Source organism: Topomyia yanbarensis, unplaced genomic scaffold, assembly GCF_030247195.1.
Source record: "Topomyia yanbarensis strain Yona2022 unplaced genomic scaffold, ASM3024719v1 HiC_scaffold_43, whole genome shotgun sequence".
Taxonomy (NCBI): Eukaryota; Metazoa; Arthropoda; class Insecta; order Diptera; family Culicidae; genus Topomyia; species Topomyia yanbarensis.
The window spans coordinates 103,376-130,349 of record NW_026683636.1 but is presented as its reverse complement, the minus strand read 5'-3'; the positions used below and the strand labels follow the sequence as shown (position 1 = coordinate 130,349).

General features: G+C 37.6%; 1 protein-coding gene across 14 annotated transcripts in view; it reads right to left on the bottom strand.

Moving 5' to 3' along the window:
- LOC131695556 (ensconsin-like) overlaps positions 1 to 26,974 on the bottom strand; it is a 105,384-nt gene that overhangs the window by 26,737 nt on the left and 51,673 nt on the right. For 12 of the 14 annotated variants that reach the window (XR_009306666.1, XM_058984081.1, XM_058984080.1 and 9 more), the window contains one exon: positions 16,959 to 17,144. The exons of the other annotated variants lie outside the window; for them this stretch is intronic. Coding sequence is in view for 11 of the 12 variants with exons in the window: in XM_058984081.1 (XP_058840064.1) it covers positions 16,959 to 17,144 (186 nt within the window). In the remaining variant the exon portion in view is untranslated. The remainder of the gene's footprint in view (positions 1 to 16,958; positions 17,145 to 26,974) is intronic. 14 annotated transcript variants of the gene reach the window in all.

The following is a 26,974-nucleotide window of genomic DNA, read 5'->3' as shown; positions in this document are numbered from 1 at the left end:
ACCAATTCATATAACTTAGATCGCAAGTGACATCTAATAACGATATAAAAAGACGCTCTATGCTCCATACAAATCGCTGATACTCCCTGTTACTCTGTACGGAAATGAGGCATGGCGTTGAATGAAGCAGACTATCGAGTGCTCAGTGTGTTTGAAAGAAGAATTCTGCGTTCAATACTCGTCAGAACAGTAAAAAGAGTAGAGTAGTAACGCTTTAGAACATAATGTACAACGGAGTGTTAATGCTAGAACTGCCCAGGGGAGTCAAGATAGTCGGCTTTGCAGATGACATTGTCCTGACGATAACCGGCGAGACCTTCGAAGAAGTTCAGATGTTGACGACAGAGACAATAGGCATCGTGGAAACCTGAATAGCTGATTCCAAGTTGCAGCCGGCTCATCACAAGACACTACCTCTGTCTGGTAGGTCAGAACATGAAAAAAAATCCCGCGTGTCGTGATCAGCGTTGGCGGACACTCAATTCCATCGATGCGTGCACTGAAGCACCTGGGTGTGATGATCGACGATCGGTTAAATTACATCAGCCATGTCGACTATGTATTTGAGAAGGCTGCGAGGACAATTAACGTATTCGCAAACACATGCCGAACATCGCAGGAGCAAGATGCAGCGCGACTTCTGGCGGATGTCTCATCCTTAATACTAAAGTATGGCGTATCGGCCTGGGCTGCGGGCGGGATCCGCGTTTCGCTTAATGGCTGTTCGTGACGAGAGCGCGTACAGAACGATATCGTTGGAGGCGATGTGCGACTTTGCCGGGATGATTCCCGCCATCACTCCCGCTGAGGACGTGGAATGTTACCAGCGGAGGAATACACAAAACGCAAAGAAACTGGTCAGAGCGGACTCGTTGGCTAAGTGGCAGCAAGAATGGGACAACGCGGAGAAAGTTAGGTGGGCCCACCGATTCATCCCAAATGTATCAGCGTGGGTGCGTAGGAAGCATGTTCAGGTGAACTTCCATTTGATGCAATTTTTGTCCGGGCATGGATGCTTCTGGAATTACCTGCATTGGTTTGGACATGCTTTGTCACACCCTTTGGCCGGAGTGGTTCGAAGAAGTTCGAAGGGGTATGCCTGGTGTGGTAGTCGACAATATCGTCGAAGAGATGTGCCACGATGAGCATATCTGGGTTGTGGTCAACAGAGTAGTGCCGAGTATACTCTCCGAGTTGCAGAGCCAGTGGCGAAGGGACCAACAAAACAGCGCCGCCGACTAGAAGGCCGCCGTGAAGTAACAAATCGGGTTCGGGAAAAATCCGGAACTCTCCACCGGCGTATACTAAATCCACCGCCGAGGACCAGTACAGTAATACGCAACGCAGCGTCGGGTTCGGGTCATCGGGACGCCAGCGAACCGGACGCCATGCTCCACCGGAAACGCCGGACCGACCTCAACACCCTACCGGGTAGCTAGTGAGTAGGCTAGATCCACTGCCGAGGACTAGATCGAGTAGACCGCGTCGAACAGCCAGCAGCCGATCGATAGGTCGTTGGGGCGCCAGAGAGACGGAAGCTACGCTCCACCCGGAATCGCTGGACAGACCTCGGCACCTACTGGCTGACCCATCGCGTATGTCGACCGCCGGGGACTAGATCGAGCAGATCGGGACGAAGCGGTGAGTTAAATGGCCCACAAAAACAAACATCGGTATCGGGATAAATCCACCGCCGAGGAATACACAATAGGATCGATTCTAATTGGCTGGGAGCTAATTGGCTCACGAAACAGAGTTCTGTACCGAAAGAAATTTCACCGCCAGGGATCTCTCAATCGGAGTAGGGTAGTTTCATCGTCGGATAATACCCGAGTAGATCTCGATAAAGCTGTGAGCTAAATGGCTCAAGAAAGCGAGTATCGGTTTCGGGTCCTCCGCCGGGAAACTCAGTCGGAGTAGGGTGAGTTCACCGCCGTTATCCGTGCAGATCGTGATAAGGCTGGGAGCTGAATGGCTCACGGAAACAGGAGCTAAATGGCTCAGGAAATCAGCAGCTAAACGGCTCACATAATAGATGGAGACGAAAAGCAAGAGAAGAATCGAGAGCTAAATGACTCAAAAATCGAGACATTTCATGGATCAAGTGAGGCTCCGAGATAGCTGCGGAAACTCGTGAGCAAAAAAAAAAATGCGAAAAAAGCATGAGCCCGCCCCGAAGTGATACCTTGATGTAGTTCTATGGGGGTTGAAGGGCGAAAAAAGAGTGAGGGGTGTTTTTAACGGTTAAGCACGAAAGTGGGTCGTGAGTCCCACACAGTGCTAATACACTACAGGCCCGGTTTTTGAAGCATTTTAAACCTTACTATTAAAAAAACAGAAAATGGAAGATAGCACAGGCGCCATGATCCACGAACTGTTTCAAGCATACAAACATGCTGACATAGCTGATAAATCATGGCAGACTACAATGGGCTGGGCATGTAGTGCGAATGCCGGAAGCGAGATCAGCTAAAGTTATTCCCAACTGAGAACCTAAAATAGGTCGTCAACTTCGGGGCAGACCCCGTACTCGATGGACGTGTGTAATCGAGGAAGATGCGCGTACGATGGGCGTTCCAAGAGACCAGAGACTGGCCGCCCGAGATCGAGTAATCTGAAAATATAAATTACATTTGGTCATGATTCGGAGTACCCGGATTGTTCGGCTACGGTGGTGATGCGATAATGATGCTTACTGTGCACAACAAACAAAAACATGTAAAAGAATCGAAAAACTGAATAAAAATACGCGTAAAAGCAAAAAAGGCAAAAACTGATAAGAATCGAGTTTATTGAGATACGCCAGGAAGTACCGTATACAGTATCAATAGGACAACCTGTCGTGGTTTGGTCGATTCTTTCAATCAGATGCCGATTGCTGTTGAATCAATCTGTCACTTACGTATGTATTTTTGCTTCCAATTTTTTATTTTCACGTGCGGAACTTTGTTTCAATTATCAGCGGCATTTTAGCCACTCTCTATGACTGACAGTTAATATCCGTGGAAGTGTACACACCACCAGAGCTGCAAATCTTTGACAGGTTTGGTTGAGTTGAAGGAGGAACAAATCTCAAATCATGACCTGCTATCTTCAAACAGCAGTTGTTGATTGCATCATTCATTCAAATAGCCATGCCGCTCAATCATTTTCAATTCCATTGACCCTGTGAATATTTCTCTACTGGGGTACCAACTATGTTTTCAAGCAAAACTAGCCTGAACATACTTCAAACTGCTCATGTTTGCATAAAAATGGTAAACATGAGAACATTTAATATAAACTGGCCACTACAGAGTATATGACTACGAAATAGCATTAATTTGAAATGCAAGCGGTCGGTTTTGTCATAAAAATCCCGCAAACTTGAAAGTGAATGAGACTTTGAATTTGAATTTAGGTTGCGCTAGATTCAACTGAAAGCTGGCATTTGAATTTGAAAATGAATTCGCATCACTGTACACCACACGATGGAACCGCAAAGAGAAGTCAATAAACCATTCCTGAGAGCGACTAAAATGTTGAGACTGGTTGAATCTATTAGTTAGTAAATATGAATTATTTTTTCCGATTTCATCTGTTCAGTATGTGGCAGTCAACTTACAGCTTTCGTCAAACAGACGAACATCTCTTGCTTTATAAATAAGTGTTAAAAAATCCTTTATATTCATGATTGCAAGTTTTGCTGCTTCTAATTCTGTATAAAGAGTCTGCACAACATACTAGTTCTTATGTTGTGCTACAAAAATGCCAATTGATTACTCGTCTGATTTTTCGGGAATGCTGATCATGTAGCATGGTGAAATAAATCGAGATGTTTCACGTGTTCACCAATTTGGATCCACGTCGTACAGTGGTCGCTCTCCATACAAAAGTCGGACAAAACCTAAAGTTACTCAAATTAGATGAAAAACTTCAACTTTTGGTAATTTTATGATGCTGAATTGGATGTTTTTTTAAATATCACGACACGTGCTCAAAAATTCAACATTTACGAATATAAAGTGCACCTATACTGGATAATTCATTTTCAAAAATGAAGTAAAGTGAAATGTCAACAAATAGCCGTTCTTTCAATTGTTAAAAATTATGAGACACATCCATAACTAATTTAGTTATAGGTTTTGTGCTCTACGCGCGCAAAGGTGAATTCAAACAATTTTCTCCTTAGCGGAAAAACAATGCCATATGTCAATTTTAAAGTGATTTTAGGTACATGTCCAATGGAAAATATACAGCGAAAGAACGACCGGAGCGGCGAGAATGAAGATACGATTAAAATTCACCTTTTAACACTCGGAATACCAAGGGGGTAAAAAAATGGGAACGCTTACTTTAACCGGTCATATCTCAGCCGTTACATAATCGATTTTAAATCTGTCTTCGCCAATAGAAAGATATGTCTTTTGTGAAAACGTCAAATTAAAAAATAGAAGAATAGAGTTGTCTACCGTAAGTTAGAGTAAAAAGAGTATAACAAAGTCAGCGAGAAAAAAAATGGGAACGCTTCTTTGACTTGCCATATCTTAGCTGTTTGCTCACCAATTTTAATTCTTTCTTCACCATTGGATAGGTAAATCTTTTATAAAAACAGTGAACAAAGAATGATGGAAAACAAATTTGTGTATCTGAAGTAATTGTAAAAACAGTAATTGAGAGTCAGTACAGACGAAATGACTTTTTCTGTTCAAACAATCGTATCACGACCGTTTGTCAACCAATTTCAATTTTCCTTACACCAATGCAATCCTTAGAGCTTCTAGACTTGTAATATATGCAATAAATAGTAGATTTTCAAAAATTACTATACTTTTTCGAGTTTTTAGGAGATAGGATTTTTACAATGTACGTAGCATACGGTTGATTGAAATTCTTTGCGACTTGTTAGATTTACGGTTTGAAAATTACCTGTTTACTCAATAGTTCTACATATTATACATGGATATTATTATATCAAAATGATTGCACGAACGTGGAGAAACACATTATTGTATGTAAGTTACTAAATAATAGAGTGTGTTAGGACGATTCAGTAAATACGAAGATGTTCAGAATTTTGAAATATTCGTCATATAACTTTAAATTTGAAGCGATGACCTATACATTTTAATACACCAGTCGATTGTAATTGATGGCGGCTACAATTTCTGAAAAAACACATTTTTATATTTTCTCAAAAAATAGCCAAAAGTACGTAGAAGTACAGAAATTTCATTTAGTTGGCAAAAAACGTCGAATTCAAAGCGATGGCCTATACCTTTTTATATACCAATCGATTATAATTGATTTTGGTTACAATTTCTGGAAGAACAATTTGTATATTTTCTCAAAAAATAGACTAAAGTACGTAGAACTACAGTAATTTCATTTAGTTGACAAATAGCTTCAAGTATTTAAAGCTATCACCTATTCCATTTATACACCAATCGATTGTAATTGATTTTGGCTACAATTTCTTAAAGAACATATTTTTATATATTCTCAAAAAATAGCCAAAAATACGTACAAGTACAGAAATTTCATTTATTGGGCAAATAACGACGAATTCTAAGGGATGATTTATACTTTTTTATACACCAATCGATTGTAATTGATGGCGGCTACAATTTTTGAAAGAACACATTTTTATATTTTCTCAAAAAATAGACAAAATGCGAAGAAGTACGGAAATTTGATGTAGTTGGCAAATAAGGTCAAATTCAAAGTGATGGCCTACAATTTTTTATATATACCAATCGATTGTAATTGATTTCGGCTACAATTGTTGCAAGATAAACTTTTCATATTTTCCCGAAAAAACGACAAAAATACGTAGAAGTACAGAAATTTCGTCTGATTGGCACATAACTACAAATTTCCGTACTTCTACGTATTTTTGGCTAATTTTTGAGAAAATATAAACAATTGTTCTATCAGAAATTGTAGCCGCCATCAATTACAATAGATTGGTGTATAAATAGTGTAGGTCATCCCTTTTAATTTGCAGTTATTTGTCAATCAAAAGAAATTTCTGTACTTCTACGTATTTTTGTCGTTTTTTAAGAAAATATAAAAAGTTTATCTTGCAACAATTGTAGCCAAAATCAATTACAATCGATTGGTATATATAAAAGTGTAGTCATCACTTTGAATTTGACCTTACTTGCCAACTAAATCAAATTTCCGTACTTCTACGTATTTTGTCTATTTTTTGAGAAAATATAAAAATGTGTTCTTTCAGAAATTGTAGCCACCATTAATTACAATCGATTGGTGTATAAAAAAGTATAAATCATCCCTTAAAATTCGACGTTATTTACCCACTAAATGAAATTTCTGTGCTTATACGTAGTTTTGGCTATTTTTTTTTAAAATATGTTCTTTCAGAAATTGTAGCCAAAATCAATTACAATCGATTGGTATATAAAAAGGTATAGGCCATCACTTTGAACTCGACGTTATTTGCCAACTAAATGGAATTTCTGTACTTCTACGTACTTTTGGCTATTTTTTGAGAAAATATAAAAATGTGTTTTTTTTCAGAAATTGTAGCCGCCATCAATTACAATCGACTGGTGTATTAAAATGTATAGGTCATCGCTTCAAATTTAAAGTTATATGACGAATATTTCAAAATTCTGAACATCTTCGTATTTACTGAATCGTCCTAACACACTCTATTATTTAGTAACTTACATACAATAATGTGTTTCTCCACGTTCGTGCAATCATTTTGATATAATAATATCCATGTATAATATGTAGAACTATTGAGTAAACAGGTAATTTTCAAACCGTAAATCTAACAAGTCGCAAAGAATTTCAATCAACCGTATGCTACGTACATTGTAAAAATCCTATCTCCTAAAAACTCGAAAAAGTATAGTAATTTTTGAAAATCTACTATTTTCTTGCATATATTACAAGTCTAGAAGCTCTAAGGATTGCATTGGTGTAAGGAAAATTGAAATTGGTTGACAAACGGTCGTGATACGATTGTTTGAACAGAAAAAGTCATTTCGTCTGTACTGACTCTCAATTACTGTTTTTACAATTACTTCAGATACACAAATTTGTTTTCCATCATTCTTTGTTCACTGTTTTTATAAAAGATTTACCTATCCAATGGTGAAGAAAGAATTAAAATTGGTGAGCAAACAGCTAAGATATGGCAAGTCAAAGAAGCGTTCCCATTTTTTTTCTCACTGACTTTGTTATACTCTTTTTACTCTAACTTACGGTAGACAACTCTATTCTTCTATTTTTTAATTTTAAGTATTCACAAAAGACATATCTTTCTATTGGTGAAGACAGATTTAAAATCGATTATGTAATGGCTGAGATATGACCGGTCAAAGTAAGCGTTCCCATTTTTTTGACCCCCTTGGTAGTCCGCGTAACTTTTTACCCCCTTGGTATTCCGAGTGTTAATTGAACACACTTAGAAAAGTTCCGCCGTCGAGGAACTATGATGACGTCATCACAAATTCCCAACAGTATCGTATTCACCGCTACAGCCCCAATAACTATTAATGGACCCATCGACCAGTGACGATCAGGCTTCCTTACTGCTCTCGATTTTAGCTCATTTTCTCTCTTGCAAGCAGTTAAACGCAGTAGGGCTGTTTACTAGCTCCCACCGAAAGCGAGAGAACACGCTCTCGAGAATCAAGAGATTTTTTTTTGTGTTCACACATATCGCTCTACCACGCAGCGGGGATGCTAAAGTATTAATTCTCACCCAATTCAAGAGGGAGTGTTGGTCATAAGATGCTCAGTTACAGAAAGAGCATGTTTGAAAAAAACGCCAATAAAATGAGATGGTTTCAAAAACAACAGAATGGCGATATTTTATATCAAATGAGTGCTTTATTTAGGCTTTGCATATTCAAACCAGCAAGTTATATGTACACACTAAGCAAACTCAAAGTTGTTCGGTAATTTCATTTGACGATTTGCACAGTAATATTTAACGGAGATCAGCAATTGATTTGAAAAATTGCGAAAGTGTATTCATTTTTCAGCCACTTTGGTAGTTAATTAATTAAATAACGAATAATTTGCTGCTAAAACCTGGAATATTTTCAATAGAATTTATTATTACTTTTGCTTTTTTCGGTAAATTATCCACTATGCAGTAAAAAACTGACTTGTTCGGCAAAAAGTTAAACATCATCGAATCTCATCAAAAACTTACAAATCACGTACAACAAACCATCTGTTAAATCGCCATTTTCGGAGAAAAAACATTAACACGACGTGTTTGAATATTGCGAATACTTCTAAGTCTTTCTTAAAACCATGAATTTTCATGAACACAAACCAGGAAAAAAGCAGTTATAGTGAAATTTTTCTGGTCGTCATCATGTTCGAGGTGTATTTATTCCTTGACTTGGACAATTTTACACTTGACGATTTTGTATAAAGGATTTGACTCGCAAGTGTAATAATTAGAAGCCTGATAGCGCAAGGAAGTGTAGCTTCAATCGCAAAAATGTGGAAATAATTCGGCTTTATTGATAATTATTGATAATTTTTCCGAACAAGCGATTTTTTGATAATGAGAATGTTTTGTGTTCAGAAATCCCGGGCTAAAATTCGTAATCAAGTTCAGGAAATTAAGATTTCTTTCGATCGTCTTTTAATTTTCTGTGCTATCATTAAAAAGCTGGCAAATTAACTTCCACTACCAATTCGTCAAAGGGACGATCCATAAATGACGTAGCATTTTTTGAGTGATTTTTAACACCCCCTCCCCCATCGTAGCATTTCGTCACAAACCTCTAAATACCCCCTCTGGTAATTACGTAACTTGACGGTAATTCTCTCCCCACCTTATCCCCGAAAAATTTAAAAAAAATAAAAAACGATGCTATTTATTCCCCATTTAAAAAGCTACGTAGCATGACATGACCCCCTACCCCCTGTCGTCACACATCATCACAAAATACAATACTCCCCCCTCCCCCATATAATGCTACGTCATTTATGGATGATCCCAAATTTAATAATCAAATTGCTGAACAAGTCAGCAATCCCAACAATCTGAAAATTTGCTGAGTATTTTTCAAGATTGAGTAAAAAGGGAATATTGCGGAGAGTTTGGTAACAGAATTGGTTTACTAAATTGACTATCAAATGGCTTGCTGTTCAAAACCCAAGTAAAATTTTCCATTACTCAATAATTCAAACTAAGTGCGTAATCTATGCACGTTCGGTAGACCAAATTAATAGACATTTGAGCATTACACTAATGTTAGGACCCTTTTTAAACATGTATTTCAGAATGATTTGAAGACAACGCTGATTTTATTTTTGCAAAGATTGGATTAAGGCGGAAAATGGTAGAATATTGGTGTTTAAACGCAACGAAAACTTAATTCGAGTGCTCTAATTTTCACCCTGCCATTTGCGACAATGTGATGAAGAAAAATGGCAGACGCTGCTTAAGTAAAGGTTTGAAATGAGTAGGGTTATAATATAATTAGGATGAAAGTAGTCTCAATATCCTTTAAGGGGTTAAAAAAACTGGTTGAAACTCAGAAAATTGGAAAAAAATTATTGAATATTGTTAAAGTACATGCTTTTGAAAATATCTGTGCAAAATTTCATCCAGATCGAACCATTAAATTTTTAATCACAGCCGTTTGCAGCGCGCTGGTTCTTCCACAAAAGTAAATACAAAACTTTAAACGCAATCATCTCGGAATGAAGTTTTTTGAAAAGTACCGTTGCGGTGAACGTGATGTCTCAAAAGCTTCCAAAAGAGATCCGATTTACATAAACTTTTTTTTTTCAATTGTTTGTATTTACATTCTCGTGTACTTGAACGGTTGCTTTTTCATCTAAAGATTTTCGATTCTTAGCAATTAATTTTTGTTTAAAATTTTTAACACGGAAGAACTCAATTTTTTGGTCAATTTTTTTTGTAAGATAATAAATCTCTTTTAGGAAACCGATCCAATTAAGTACACCACAATACATTTCTCTTCAATAATCTTTAGTTTTTGATTTTCTGTTGAGCGGTTCGGCTTGGAGAGCGTTCACCACAAACCTTTGCCATAAAACATGCTTTGGGGGATGCACCATAACTCCGACAACCTTCAATATATTTTTTAATTCAACTTGTGTTTTCTATCTTCGGTAGTGCTACCAACGAACTTTCTTTCGATTTTTCAAATAAAATTTGCAAAACTTTAATAAAAATCACGAACTTAGCTCACTTTTTCGCCACTTATTGTAACCCCTTAAATCAGTCTAATAGGCATTTTAGTAGTTACACCACCGTAGAATTTTTAAAACGTCGAATTTTTATTTATTAGTCTAAAATGCGTTTTAGAATGTTAAAAATTATATCCCAAAAAATGAAAGACGAATACGATATATAAATGCTCAAATTATCAGTTCTTCCGCAACGCCTCTTGTGTAAACCTCAAACCCACTTTTTTGAGTTGGCCGGAAATGCAACTCGAACAAATGGCTTTTGGTCGTTTTAAAATTTTCACAACATATTCGAAATGATTTCTCCAGCAACGTGCGTAAAATTTTAATTTCTTATTGCTTAATTTTTGTTAAATTAACAATTTGTTTCGATTTTAATGGTATTTTCGGCGTTTTTTTTACTTAATAGTGCAATGGTGCAGCGAAAAGCCAAACATCGAAAAAAAAATCCTTCGTAAGTCGCTTACTACTGTCATAAGGAATAAGAAACTATTTTTTTGACTCTAGGTTTAAAATTACGCGAGATAGTTTTCAGGCCGTGGACCTCTACCTAAAAAAACTCGCATAGGGGGGAAATGCTGCACAGATCCTATCTTGTGATAAAATTACTAGAAAAAATTATTTTTCTGATTCAATACATATGTTATAAATCCCTTTTAACAATATTTCAACTCATCCCTTTATTGTGCCAAGAAAAAATCCGAAATATGCTGAACTGGGAGCTGCCAATTCAAACATCTTTACTATTCCCAGAAGGTAAAACATGGATATTTATCATGAACGCCGAGTGAAATATTCAAACACTGATGTGAAGTGAACTAAATTTGGTTCCCCTGAGGGTAAAGAGGAAACTATTTTATTCTCATCTGCCAACTGAGCAATTTATCTCCGTTGCTCCACCAGACTATGATGAGCTAAACGCAGAGCATCTAATAAAGATACGCTCTGTCACAAGCAAGAGGATTCAGCAATAAGAGGATGTGGTTTCTCTCTGCTCTCTTAGTCACTGGGCAAAAAATGCGCACCAAAATAAAACTCATGTTATATGGGGGTACAATATTTCTCTATCTCTTCGTTGCAAAGATGAGTAAAATGAAGCCTGGTGACGATTCCCTTCGATTGGGGGTCGATGGGTTCATTAGTAGGTATTGGGGCTGTAGCGATGATCACGCTACTGTTGGGAAGTTGCTTCGATTCCTGCTCGAGTACATATCTTTTCTCAGTGTGATCAATATAAAAGTGGATTTTAACCTATCTTAATTCTCGCCGTTCCATTTATTCTTTCTCTGTCTATTTTCCGTTGGATATGTTCCTAGAAACCTTGAAAAGGGGAAAAACATGACTTACATCAAAAACAAGGAATATATTCAAAGTGATCACAGCCGAACCAACTTGAAGTATTGTCGTACGTTTGCCACGCGATAGTTTGGCGTCGATCATTTTTAAAGTTCGATATCTGGATTCACAGGATTTCTTCCCTATCTTGCAATGCGCATTAAAGTTTAATGTCCGGTTCAAAGTTACGCCGAGGATCCTGAACCGGTTTGTTTGCGGAACAGCTACTTCTTCTATGGTAATGTTACGCACTGGATCTTGGTATGCACAAGGACTACAGTTCAAGATGTTCGACTTAGTGGCAGAAACTTCGAAGTCAACTTTTTAGTCATTTTTTACAATGGCCTACATCTTAGGATATAGAGCTGCTGTTTTGCGTTGATATACGATAAGGATAATGCCGCTGGCATTCTAGACTATGTCAACGCCATTTGGACTTACTTTGAAGATCGGTTGCATCGCGCGAGGGAAAGTGTCAGTGAAAGTGGGAAAGTGTGGAATGCAATTGACCAGTTCATGTATATCAGACAGGTAACTTCCCATTCAAACCGGGAACTTCAAAGGAAGAGAAAGCTTTGTAATATATTGACCATACGACCACGAATTCTCCAGGAATAGTGTGCGAAGTATTCCGTGCCACCAAGTTGTGTCGTATACCTCGGAGGGGTCCAACGAAGCTATGAGGCTGTGCTCATCGTTTATCGGGAGCGATATCTCTAGCTCCGCAAAGTACGTATCAGTACCGCGTCCAGAAAGAAAAGCGTGTTGCCGTTAATCGAGTCGCACCCTTCACTCCAGCTTGGCTATGAGTCGTTTGTTTACGATGTACTCGAACAGCTTTGCCATAAACAAACGAGCGAAATTGGCCGGAAAGCAGTAATTCCGGAGTCATTGAAATTGGATTATGGAGCTAGAAAAACCAAAGTGACCAGCTAACGAAAAAAGCGCCGCTGCGACAGACAGCGTTGAAAATTCCAAAAAGAGAGTAACCGATCAGGTAAACCCCGGTTGGGACACTTTGTCAAAAACCCGCCCTTTGTCAAAAACCCACAAAAGCACATTCAGAGTGAGGTCGGTGTTGTACACATCATCAGTATCGGGTGAGTGGGTTATGCCTTGCCTTTCTGCTCATGCATTAGCTTGAAAGCATGGAGGGTAACTCGAGGTCACCAATCTTTCGGAGTAGCGTCACAAAATCTTTCCACGATTTTTACTTCGCTAACTGAACTTCATTCCATACCGCTGCTCGAGATTCCCGGAATCCTCTGAGTGCTGTTGGTCTATCTGAATCAAAGATCTTTAGCCGTCGAGGGTTCGAAGATGTCCTTTACATTGGGTAAAAGTAGGTACACGCAAGTCATGAATGAAGTTTCATTTATAATTTATATCGATACATAGCTTCAACGGCAAATTTGCGTGACGCTGCAGAACTGTTGATAGTGACAGGACGCCAGAACAGGATTAAACAGAGTTGAGCTGTTTCACCACAATCACAAATCGCCGGCCAAATCAAAGAAATTGGGGTAAAATTAGGCATTCTCTTCTTATGAACCTGCTGTGCAATCAGAAACATGGGCTCGCTGAAATATTCCTATTCAGAGAGTTGGGGGAAGTCGACATTGTCGTATCTTTTGTTATCTATAACGATACCATATAATTTCATGAGCAACTGCGGATAGAATTGGGTCATTAAATAAGAAAAAAAATCATTTTTGACGTAGGACTACGTCTTTGTTTTCGATATGGGGGTGCACTTTGCAAATTCAACAAAAATGGTATGTAACGAAAAGCGGTCCAATTTTAAACGCTTATAATTCAGCCATCTTACGGTAAATTTTAATTTTTTTTGCGCATATCGCTCAGAAATACTTCTAAGAATAGATTCCAATAGATAAACCCAAAGATTTTTGATATCATGGCATTAAAATTTTAAATAATGTTCAACATAGTTAAAATACCACGCATTTGCACACAGAAGGCTGCGCTTCCCTAGCTTGGCACGACAGATTTATGTACCTAATGCGCAACGCTAGTATGAATGACGTTATCATCGACTATTTAAAGAGTAGATTTGGTCGGGCAAGCTCAGTTGCCTCTTGGTCAGCAGGCAGAGCAGAGCACTACGCTGCATGCTCCCACAGCCAGTGTAGCAGAGGCTAGCGTCGTGGTACTAGTTGTCTCTTTCGCACCACCCATCATCACCAACATTGACTCATTTTGCTCGGTGCGTATCTTCCATTCGTGTACGGACACGATGTACTGGCACAGCTTTTTATTCAAGCACGGTACACCGTTCACTTGGGTTGATTGTTTGAGGCGAATGTGTAGGTATATCCAAGTGTTGCGTGTATAATAGAAATCTGAGCATTCGTTGCGCGAAGCGAAAGCTTTCGGTTTTTCTTTGCGTTATCGTCTCCACGACAGGCTAAGGAGACGAAAACTTTCTTAGCAACAAATTCACGCGAATGGATAGAAGAAAGTGCAACGAAGGTTTATTATTTACGTTTAATCAATTTATTGATTCCACGAGATTCATTTCCACTCAACCTATCCCACTTTGATACTACCAATACATAGGTACTACAAAGCCTATTTATGAATGGATGCACTGTTACTCAAAAAAACGCTGCAAAAAATGCATCTAAGTCCATCTATAAAACTATTTTCGATTCTTGTATATGTTTTGCTTCGATATATGATTAAGACCACTGCATTCGCTACATTTATGTGTACTTTAGGAAAATTACAATAACGGCAAAATAAAACTATAAAGCTGTCCTGTTTTACGACAAATGACGCCCTGTCAGAAAAAATACATACATGTTTTCCCGGTTTCCCCGCAGGGTTATTTTTATTTGACATAAACACCATCCAATGCATATAGTTTTTTTTTCATTTTGGGTGTTGTTTTGATAGGTCAGATGTAAACAAGTGCAGTTTTCCTATGTACGGTTGCCAAGTTTACATAAGATTTATTTTAAAAAACAAAAAAAATCGTTTTTACGTATTACAACGAATTTTTTTGTGAAATAATGTTATATTATGTATATTAGACCTAAAATTTATCAAATGGAACGGAAAACTATATATAGCTTAATGACCCAATTCCCGCACAGGTTTTGCTATTAGGGGAACAGGTGGTAAAATGAACATATTAAGCAAAGTCATTATTTTCTACTTAATAAAAAAAACATGGACTAGATATGTTTTGTACATATTTGGTGAAAATAAATCGACATGAACATATTTTTTCAAACATTTTTCTTGATTTCAAAACATGAGACATGTTTATAGCATGTGGGTGAAATAAACATGTTGTGGTGGTAAAATGAACAGCTTCTGGCGACCTGCAAAATGCCCTGTATGTATGCAATGCTTAGCGTTGGGAAGCATTTTCCGAGCAATGCTGATGTCCCAGCGGATCATGAGCTTTGCGTAACACACAGGGCATTTTGTAGGCAAAAAAACTTATCACGGAAAAATTGAATTTTCATGACGTAATTTAAACCAATTTACAATACTTCGACATCAAAACAAATCTACAAACTTGGGATTATCCATGGGTGTTTGAATTTTTAGGATCTGTTGGACAACAGTGAAGATATAGCAATTTGAAGTGACCGTTCCGACTAATTTTGAGGCTTGGTACTTGGAGTGGCAAGATGGTTCACATTGCCCCCACTATAACCTGTTCATTTTAACACCTAAGACATATTATTTTCAAACAGCCGTTCCGATTAAGCCATTTTCTCCTGATCCCCACTTATTGCAGTGAAATATCTTTAAGAGGTTCAATTACTATCATGTAACACCATTTTCAGAATAAAATGGAATTTAACATCAAAAGACCTTATATTCTATATGCCGAATTTAACATTAGCGACAGACATGAATATCGATTTTGGTTTTTATGATATTTATTTCACATTTGACAGATTTTTATCAAAATAAATAATTTTAATATCCTTTGAATACTTGACACGTCACATTTCTGTGAAGTTTGTTCTAAATTTAACAAACATTGACTTGATTTGGCTACCTGTTCATTTTACCCCCTCCCCTATTAATTTTACCCACAGTTCCCCTACACTTTTCTACTCCTTTCGATTCGGTGTCTTCTATTCCTTGTAAACATGTAGTCCAGAAATCCTCGAATTTTCTAGAAATGTCACGGATTGTCGTGACCGGTTGGCCTTTGAATTATTTGAATACTTGTATATCCATTGTTTCTATTGTCTTTGTTGTGTTTTTAAAATTCCGTTTAGTTTTCAGTGACTAATTCGAGTCGCCAGAATTAATGCATATATGCATTCATATTTTAAAAACCTCCCGAAATAAAATTCAGGCTATGGGACTGGTAACGTAATTTGTTCCGTGGGACAAAAAGAGACGACGCAGATTTGATAGGACCCTGGCGTATTTAATTTTTTTATTTGGTTTAAGTAATAAACATGGATTACAAATCTGCAACTTTTTGCCAATTTCATCTTTTCTATTTCGAAAGTGTGATGATTTGAAGCAGCTAAATTTCGGATAAACCTTTGGGAATTTAATTAGATTGTCTCCATGACTGTGTATGTTGAAATTACGGATTAAGAAAATTTACAAAACCTCGTATGTAGTAAAAATACTTACTCATAGCTGCACTGTCCTGCTTGTTCACGGATGCAGACATTAAACAGACCACTTGGACACATTCACTGAGCCTCCCAATTGAGCCTGAAACAGTACACGGTGTGGTAAATAATATTATAAAAGAGTTAGTATTTCGGCCAAATGAATCTTTAAAACTTACGTCGTCATACTGTATGTGCGCTCCACGGAATTGTGAAGCGCACACACATACACATCTACTACCTTTATATTGGTGTTGACTTTTTTAGAACATAAGAAATAACCGATAGGTTACTCAACAAAAGGGTCCTTAGGTCTTCAATTAAGCCAACAATAAACTTAATTAAATCAAATGTTTAGATACCAAACTCATATTACAAAGTAACAAATACATGTTACATTACTACAAAGGGTAAAGGTAGCATTCCGTATGCTTGCTGATTACATTATTTTAGTCTGGCTTTATACAATAGATACAGGTGATTTTAAATTCTAAGAAAAGAGTCATTTCGTAGCCTTAGCAAATATGTAGTATAGTTGATAAGTGCTCGAGCATTGTTATTGGTGAGTGTATTAGCTTATTGTCTAAATTTGGGAGATTGTGCGAACGTTCAGGGGATGTGGAGCGTTGGATACCGCGCATTTAAGTTCTTTTGAATTCGGGATATCGGACGTCGGAGGGAGCTATGGAAAGGAGAAATCGGAAGACTGGAATCGAAGAGGTGCGAAGTGAAAGGTGATTTATATAGAAGGAAACGTGGGGAAATGTGATGAACGTCGTAGTTTAACGTGAATAAAACGGGACAAACCTTCTTTCACGCCCGCAGAAACTCCCGTGACGGCAATGGAGAAGGGGCGCGGCTTCCGTGGAGTGCTCAGGCTTGCTGGAATCGATCGTCGATACACTATGCCGGAGGCGGTCGTTGAGCTGGACATTGCACTGCCCGGGCGCGAAGCGTTCAAGCTGTTGGGCGTGATTTCACCGGAGCGCAAACCTGCGATTGCGATATTTGTTTGTTTTTATAGATATGAATGAAAGCAGCGTGCATGACATAATGGGGGGGGGGGGGGCTTTGGAGATAGATGGTTGAAACGGGATAGGCTATGATGGAGGCTTTGATGAGTTGGGAGTCCATGGACCAGGAGTGTCGGGAAGAATCGAGCTCCGGTGTTAATTCCGAAACTCGAACAAGGGTAACTTTGAATGTTTTGTTTCGGGGGATTTGGTTGTAATGCTGTTTTATGTTTGATATTATTTGTAGATGTAATTTTAGTGATAGTGATGATTCGACTAAAGCAAAAGTGAAGGACTTGCAGCGATGGATGAAACCGATATATTACACGCTGATGATTAGCAATATTTATAGCTGTACTAAAAAGCGCACTACTATTTATAATTTTCTTATTGACTATAGGATAATTAGTATATACTATTCTAGGCATAGCATCTATAAGCAGGCTTTGGCATTTTTTACCATAGTTCAATACAGTTCAAGAATACAGAAGATGACCAACACATCAAATTAAGGTTAGGCCTTATCCAACGATTTTGTGTAAATTGTTTAGCTTTCTTTTTGAAGAGAACCAGTAATTAATTAACTTTGAATGTGGTTAGAAAACTGAAACTACTGGATACGTAAACTGTAAGGAACTGTGACTCGCAAACCGTCACTAATTATAACAGTTTTATAACATTTAACACAGATAAAAAACACTGTAAATGTATATACCAACACCAAGTAAATCAAAATTCCAATCAAAAAAGAAACAAACGAAGCTATATTACAAAGCAAAGGTGCAGTTAAAGGAGAACAATCGTTCGGTAGTTAATCGATGAGTCGGCAATTTAGCACTTATTCCATGGTGAAAATCTTTTCGCAGCCCGTCCCAAAGTTTCCATTCCTTTCCGTTCCATAGATTTACAATTGGTAGATAGATAAAGTGGTGGAAGAAACGCGTTCAAATCAATTGCGATTATTAGCAACCCATTACCTCTCCGGTTTCGATTTCGATTTCGCAATTCTACTCAGCTAAACCGAAACCGATTGAAGAACGGCGTCTGTGCGCTGCGTTGGGCAGTTAATAACCTACTTTTGGGCGTAAATTTGGGTTATACAGTGCAGCGCATGGCCGGCTCTATTCCCTTCTTTTTGTGGGCCACTGGAACAAGTGCGCTGCTGGCTAGCCGCCAAATTGTTACCATTGAAATACATTCGAATGATTTTTTTGCGATATAGAAAAAAGAAGATATTCGCGTACTGTTAGGAGATGGGAAAATCAGTTGAGCGGATGAAATTTGTGCGGGACTGAAAGTGAAGGAACGGTAGATCAAATCCGCAATGGTTTGATTAAAAATTATGAAAATCTATTCACTGCATTATATTACAGTTGTTTAGTCCACAATGGGAAAAGTAGTTAATCGGGTATTGAAGCAAAATAATAACGGTTGATGTCGTAGTTACTCTGAGACTTCGGTATAATAAAATAGTCCAAAGTGATCTACATCTCGAGCAGAGGCAGATTCTTGGGAAACACTAACAATTCGAAATATAGAGTTAATCTATAATACATTCTACAGAAATAAAAATGAATGCGCAGTAACATAGAGATCAGTCATCGTTGTATTAATAGCAAGTACTAGAATCATTTGAAAAAGCTAGGTATTATCCGGGACATAGCCGCGGTGTTGACGTAGGACTATTCGTTGGCATATCATATTATTAAAATTCTGCTTGTATCTCTTTCAAACGGCTAAATTTACACATTAAGTTTGATTCACCGGGTTCACCGGAAATTTTCTGGAGATTTGAATAGTATCCCGTTGATTGAGTTTTTGAAAGTTTTGGGTTTGTAGATTATTATTAATTTGCTTTAAATGTTAATCTTCACTTGTAAAGATACAGAATTGATCATTAAAAAGCACAACGTTAGCACAAGTTAATAGAAATAATTTTCCAAATAAATTCTTTTTCCGTCCTAATAAGGACGGTTTGCTGATAACTATCTTGTGAATCAGGTCGAGAATCTTATGAAACGATTCGAACCTTGCCTGCCTGTTATTGTTCACTGGTAAAGATACAGAATTAATCATTAAGAAGCTCAAAGCTAACACAAGTTAATAAAAGGAATTTTCTAATTCAATTCTTTTTCCATTATATATTCGTCCTAATAAGAATAGTTTGCTGTTAACTGTGTCTTGTGATTCCGGTGGAATATTCTATGAAACGATTCGAACCTCACCGGCACGGCTCATACGCGCGGTATAAACCAGCAATCCACCATCTCGCTTCTGTGTCGTCATCATCGCTTGAAACTGCGATGAACAAAACCTTCCAGTACACACAGACAAATGCTGCCCTTCTGTGGCTTATGTCAAATCAGCAGCAGCAGTAGCAATGATAATCTTACTTATTCTGCCAACAGAGTAGGCATGACAATGAAGGGATTCGGTCAGAAACATTTCTTTTATATTAAGCGATAAAATGTGTAGGACGCTTATAAGTATCGAAATGAAGTCTGTGTTAGGGAAAGTCTTGTGCTAATTTTTAAAAATTGTGCATGTTTCCCTATTTGTTTGCAGATTTATGGATTTTTCAATAGTGTACTATTGAAATAGGCAAATAATTTTTTTAACATTTTTTACTGGTAATCTATCAACAATTAACAAAACGTAAACGAAAACTTTGTCTGTTTTCCTTACATTTACACAATGCTTATACAATAATAAGGATTTTTAATAGTGTACAGTTAAAATACCAAGTTGATGTTGCCATACATTTTTGGGTACGACTTTTCTGATTCGATTGGTATTTAAACGCAAATTCTTCAACAATTAACAGCGCTACAGTTGTTTAAAATTATGCCACATTTTCGTGACGCGCGATTCCCAGCGATGATGGCACAACAGAAGCGAGACAGCGAGCTCCTGGTTTGTACCGTGTGTATGAGCCATCGGCAAGGTTCGAATCGTTTCATAGGATTCTCAACCCGAATCACAAGACATAGTATCCAACAAGTCGTCCTTATTAAGAAAAATACATAATGGAAAAAGAGTCGAATTAGAAAATTTCTTCTATTGAGTTGTCTTAACTTTGCACCTGAATCACAAAAGAGCAAACCGTTCTTATTATGACGAATACATAATGGAGAACGAAATAAATTAGAAACTCTCAATAAATACATTAGTTTTGTGTTTGTTAATGATCAATTATTGAACTTCACCAGTAAAGAAAAATACTGAAAGTACTTATTCATTAAATTATTAATAATCAACAAACGTGAAATTCAGTGAATGAGGCAACCCTGTCACTAGGCGAAGGCCATACCAAAAAGGATGATGAAAATATTCTCGTTTATTGAACAAAAGGTCCATCTGCATCGCAGAATTAATAAAAGAGCTTGCCATGTTTCAAATGTAGTCATTTTACATGAGCTGCCAAAGAGGAACATTCAGCTGTGTGTACTGAAACGATTGCCTAATTCGTAGTTCCCAGTGCCCATGGCACAACAGAAGCGAGATGGTGAATTGTTGGATTCTACCGTGTGTATGAGCCGTACCGCCAAGGTTCAAATCGTTTCATGGGATTCTCGACCCGAATCACAGTTCAACAAACCGTTCTTATTACGACGAATACATAATGGAAAAAGAATTGAATTAGAAAAATCCTTCTATTAACTTGATTTACATTTACGCTTGTCAACGATCAGTTATATGTCTTTAGCAAATAATAATAACGTTTGAATTATAACAACATTGTAAGAATAATTATTAATCAGTTGAATATTGTTTGTGATGATTCAATATTGGCCAATCAGTTGAATCAAAATACGTATCATTGAAAATTGTTTTCATTCATTTGTTCCATTCAATTGTTCATTTTGCTTCTTTGCACTTTTGTTGACACGTGTTTCAGATTAAACTGAGATGGTGAAAACAAATAACAACTGTGAACTACAACTAACAAATTCGCGCATGGTCCTCGCTAGAGCTGTATTTTCAATACAACCGTGGTCGTGTCTTGTACACAACCCCCTCAAATTTTTCAACGTCAATTATTGTCTCTATACCGAATGGAATATACTTCTAGGCGATCTGTTAGGCAATATTCACAATTGTGTAACAAATTCCAAAGAGGATATCGTAATTTATCGATACATTTTGGAAGCAGCACGGGGTCATGGAATACCCTCATATACCACAAATTGGATACATGCAATGCTTAGCAATCGATATCAATGCTCATCGTCAAGAGGGCATCTGGTGTAGTGGGCAAAAAAATCGACTTCTTTTATATTCGTTTAATTGCTAGTATTGAACCTCTAGAATATTCTCACGCGATCTCGGTGGCCACGCTGAAATTCTTTTTTTTTATCGGCAACTTTAACAGTGTGTTTCTCGAAATCGCGTTTTTCAAATTGACGAACACGATAACTCAAAAACTAACCAACGAAGCCTGTCGATGAATCACAGAAAACTGAATAAAAAATGTTCTCTCAGCGAATTTTAGAGTAAAATATGAGATTTTTCGGTTTTCATGAAGCCATTTTCCGAATCTCGAACTTTTTCAAATTTGTTTGGTTCATCGAGTAACTACAAGTCTAAGCTTTAGAAATCTTATTGAATTCCTTGGGTCAAACAATTCTATGTTCACCGAAGCGCTCCTAGACGTGAAAATGGTTGGATATCTACTCTTGGAACGCTCTGCGTGACTGAAAATATTTTTTTGTACACAATGAATGTATCTATATGAAGTCTTAACACTACACATTGATCCATCCATTGTTACCTTGCCTTCAAAGTCGAAAAACAAAATAACTTTCGGTTTGAGCACTTTACACCAGACGCTGCCATTAAGACAAGTAGAAATGAGGAAACTGAGTGCCTGTGCATGTCCTCAAGGTTGTGTGCTGTCACCACTTCTATGGAATCTTGTCGCCGATGGCTTGTTGAGGAAACTTAATGAGCTTGGATTTCTGACATATGGCTTCACTGATGATTATCGCATAATGAGCACTGGTATTTGCATTAACAAACTTTTTGATTTTATGCAACAAGCCTTATGTGTCGTTGAGCAATGGTTTCTTCTTGTTGGACAATAAGTTATTCCAAATGAAACGTTAATGGTGCTTTTTACACAACGAAGGATTACAACCGTAGCTCGTCCGTTGCAGTTATTTGACTCTGAAATTATTGTCAACGATCAACTTAGGTACGTTGAGGTAATTATATTCTTGACTCAAAACTTCATTGCATAGCTCACATCGATTTCAGAATCATGAAAGCTAGCAATGCCTTCGGCCAATGTAGACGAATATTCGGCAAATTTTGGGGACTCAAACCCAAGTACATTCAGTGGATCTACACAACAATTGTTAGACCAATACTGGCATACATGACCTTTAGAGTGACAGAAAAAAATAACCCCCATTGGCCCACCCCTGGGTCGATTCCTAGTCCCACCAGGAGTGCCTGAAAATATTTTTGCTCCAAATTTGAGCCAAATCGAACAAGTCTAGCTACCGGACCAATGTGCTTGAAGTTTGTATGGGATGTTTCGACAATTTACATGGAGAAAACACACTTGCGAACATTTTCACCGCTAGGGGGCACTGTATACATCGGATTATCACCAAAAGTGAAACTTAAGAAGATAATTCTATTATCTACAACTTTGTTGAAGACTGCAAAGCGATCCGACTCGAACAAGAAAAGTTATTAAACTTATAACGAAGTGATGTCTGAGTCAGTTTTGCATGGGGCCTAGCAGTGCATGGTAGTGTATCAGTACTAGGTTCTAACAAACAAAACATTTTTATGGAATAATGGTTAGATTTAGCTCACTAGTGTGTTCGGAATAATTGTAGTACATAATACGAGTTATGTTTTGGATAGAAAACTTTAGTTCCAGCTGTGACCGCATAGATGGCGCCAACACTAACTTTTCAACGGAGAGAGATAGAAATTAGGTGTCTTCTACAAAGTTATAGAACAAGATTTTTTCAGTAATTTTGCCAAACATCTCGATATTCTATCTCTCTCCGTTGAAAAGTTAGTGTTGGCGCCATCTATGCGGTCACAGGTGGAACTAAAATTTTCTAACCAAAACATAACTCGTGTTATGTACTGCAATTCTTCCGAACATATTATTCAGCTAAATCTAACCATTATTCCACAAAAATGTTTAGTTTGTTAGAACCTAGTACTGAAATACTACCACGTACTGCTAGGCCCCATGCAAAACTGACTCAGACATCACTTCACTAAAAGTTTAATAACTTCTTTCAACAAAGCCGGATTGACTAGCAGTCTTCGACAAAGTTGTAGACAATTAAATTATCTTTCTTGTTTTCACTTACAGTGATAATACGATGCATACAGTGCCACCTAGCGGTGAAAATGCGAGCTAGTGGGTTTTCTCCATGTAAATTGTCGAAAAATCCCATGCAAACTTCAGGCACCTTGGTCCGGTAGCTAGACTTGTCTGATTTGCTTCAAATTTGGAGCAAGTACTCCTTGTGGGACTAGGAATCGACTAGGGGGTGGGCCGAGTGAGTTTTCAAAAATTCATTATTTTTCTGGGCACTCTAATGACCTTGTTCGGTGGCAGAAGTTACGACAATCCAATCAAAGTTAAACCATCTTCAGAGGATGGTCTTGAGGGCGATGAATGGCGCGTTCTCGAGAAAACCGAAGCACTCTTGAAAATAAAACTTAATTATCACATGGCCACTATACAGCGTGCTGAGTGTCATTCGTGTGATCTTTGTGAATCCGATTACGGAACTTCATGTCATTTGATCTGTAACTGCCCTGCAGTAATGCAATTGCGTATCCGTATTTTTGGTACTCCATACATCGATCCGTTCATCGAAACGTTTTGTTTAATTCTATTTTTTGGGAGTGAAGAACTTCCCTATTGTCTATATTCTCTGTGTCGTTATTTTCTTTATTCCTAACTTTACCACTTCCCCAATCCTTCCCATCAGGAAATGATGAAAAGACAAATCACGGCAAGGCACAAATCTCCGATCAACATGGGGATCCTTTTGGGTCATTTTGACCCCAACACCTAAAGAAGATTAAAATGTTTCTTTTTCTTTAGTCTTTTGTTCACAATACTTTGAAGAATGGTTTTTTTATAATTTTATTTTTCAACAACATTCTTGGAAAAATATTTTTTACAAAAAAGGACAAACTTCCTCTATCATAGTCAAGGATAGTTTTGTTGTGCAAAATACGTTTCACAAACAGTATTTTTTTAAAGTGCCGCTTACAAAAAATCCTACGCTCTTTTGATGAATTCCTTTTGAGTCAAAACTGCCCATGTAAAATGCTAGTCTCATACTTCATACTGCAAAAACGTGTAAAACATTCAGAGACAAAGTCTCGACAATTTAGTGCGATTTCATGTGATTATACTGCCGCCTGGTGGTGGGTTCACCGAGGAATCATCAGTGGGCTATGTAGAGCAAAAAAATTGACAGCTCTATCAGTTCGTTTGCGGCAGCCATAACGAAAGCTGTGAAGCAAATACGTATGACGGTTTGAAATTACCGCCGGCTCCACCCCGAAGTAAAGAAGTCCGTGGCGCATTTTGTGCCGGCCGGATATAGCCGAGCGCTCAAATAGAAGATGCCGGTCCAACAAGAAGGTGCAACAAGCGCTGAAGCAAAAAAAAACGGAAGGCATAGTAGCGAAATCCTTCCGTGCCTTAGGTCGGAAAGTCGGCGCGACCGGCCAGATGGGATAGTCAAAAAGTATTTGACCAACATGGACGGGCATCATTATGAGTAAGCGGAAGTCGAGTCCGTCATTGTCGCAAGTGTAAGCAACGGCTAAAGGTGCTCGACAAGGATGTGTTCCCTGCAAAGCACAACGTGGTTGTTATCATGGACGACGAAACGTATCTGACGCTCGACGTCAATGACTGGAAGAGGATCGGCTATTTTACGTCTTCCAGGAAGGAGGAGCAACACAAGGTAGGGGAACATGAGGAGGCTTGACCAAGCGCAAAATTCTATTTTCGGCTGTGGCGTCTTCTATTCAATTCTTAATTTTTTTTCAAAAATATTTTTATACTCGTTTCAATCCGTTAAGGTAATTTTAAAAGTTTGGAATGAAAAATACTTTCCTTACAGAAAATATTACGCGATTAATAAATTTGCATTAAATGATGTAATTTTTTATCAAACTTTGTATGAACATATCTACTCGACTACTAATTACTATCAATGTACTAATATACCATCTTAATTCTTGTGAAGTAGTGAAATGATTTTACATAAACTGAAACATGGGAATAGTTATTACTAGAATTTAAAAAGACATTGCACGCAATGACTAATGTTGGGGAGACTTGACCAAGATTTTATGGGGAAACTTGACCAAGTGGCGATCAGCTGAAGAAAGATACAAAATTCCTAATATTTATTATGCTTTGGCATCTACTATTAATGTTAATCACTCCATAAAAAAAACCCACCCCAAACATAGGTCTTTATATTTTAATATTTGTAAACAAAGTTAGCAATAGTAGGAAGAGATTTCGTGACGTGTGAACATGCAATGCAAGCAGTACAGTTAATCTTTGAAAAGAAATGCATTAAAAAAATCAAAATTTATCAAATTCAACTCTTTTATATTTTTTACTGCTACCTAAGAATCTCGACAGTAGGGAAAAAAATAATTACAGTATGTTTTATGTCATTATTTTTTGTTATGATTTTTTAAAATTATCTTGGTCAAGTCTCCCCACGCCGCAATGGGGAGACTTGACCAGAAAAAACGATCACAGAAAAACTTTTGTATCTTTTCAAAAATTAAATTAAAAATTCTGCAAAAAATCATGAACACGCGCAATAACTTTGCGCATTATATCTGAATGACTTTTGAGGGATTGAAGGCTTTTTAAGAGATTTATGCAGTTTTAGCTCAAAACCTGGTCAAGTCTCCCCATGTTCCCCTACATCTCATACAAGAAGTAGCGGGCACTCTCAGTGTAGACTCAGGATATCCCTATTTCAATACAAGTAGATTCACAATTCCAAATTCATTGATTTCAGAGAAAGGTCCTCTAATTCTGCTTGTCTATTGAAAAATGCCTTACCGTGAGCGCGATTTTGGAACAAGTACTTAAAGTTCGTAGGGATCATTCGGATTCTGTAGCAATTTGGAAAAGTTCGAAAAAAAATTCTTGTGATTCGGAAGCATCTCAAACTTTCTTCGGGTTTGTCGGATATCCTAGACTTCCCTGAGAATCTAAAAGCTTGTTTGATATTCGAAGCGCTTCCAGATTTTAGAATTACACTGAATTTCATAGAAGTTTCCAGAAGATCGTAGTGATTCTCTTGATAAACAAAAATTTTTAGACATTCGCTGACTTCCCTCACGGTCAATGACTTTCTTGAAGTGAACAAGACATCGGCGAATGTCGCCTAATAAATCAGTATTTCGTACAGAAAGCCTGAAGTTTCTTAGAAACTCTCTGCAGTTCATAGAAATCGTTGGACGTTGGTTGAACTTTCCTAATTTCGAGAGAAATTCTCTAAATTGTTTTGATTTCTCTACTTTCCGCACGACTTTCTTAAGAACCACTTCTATGGATTTCGAAGGTCTTCTCAGAAGTTCACTGACATACAAAGAAGTTTAACAAAATCATCTTCGAGATTATGACTTCCCTAATATTGTGGAATTTGTCTGAGTTTCGTAGAATATTGGCTGATCTTTCTTAGAATCCTAAGATCTCTGCAAAGTTCTCGAAACATCTCTGAAGTCCGTAGGCCTTTGCTAGAGTATTTAGAAGTGCTCTGAAGTTTGTACAACTGA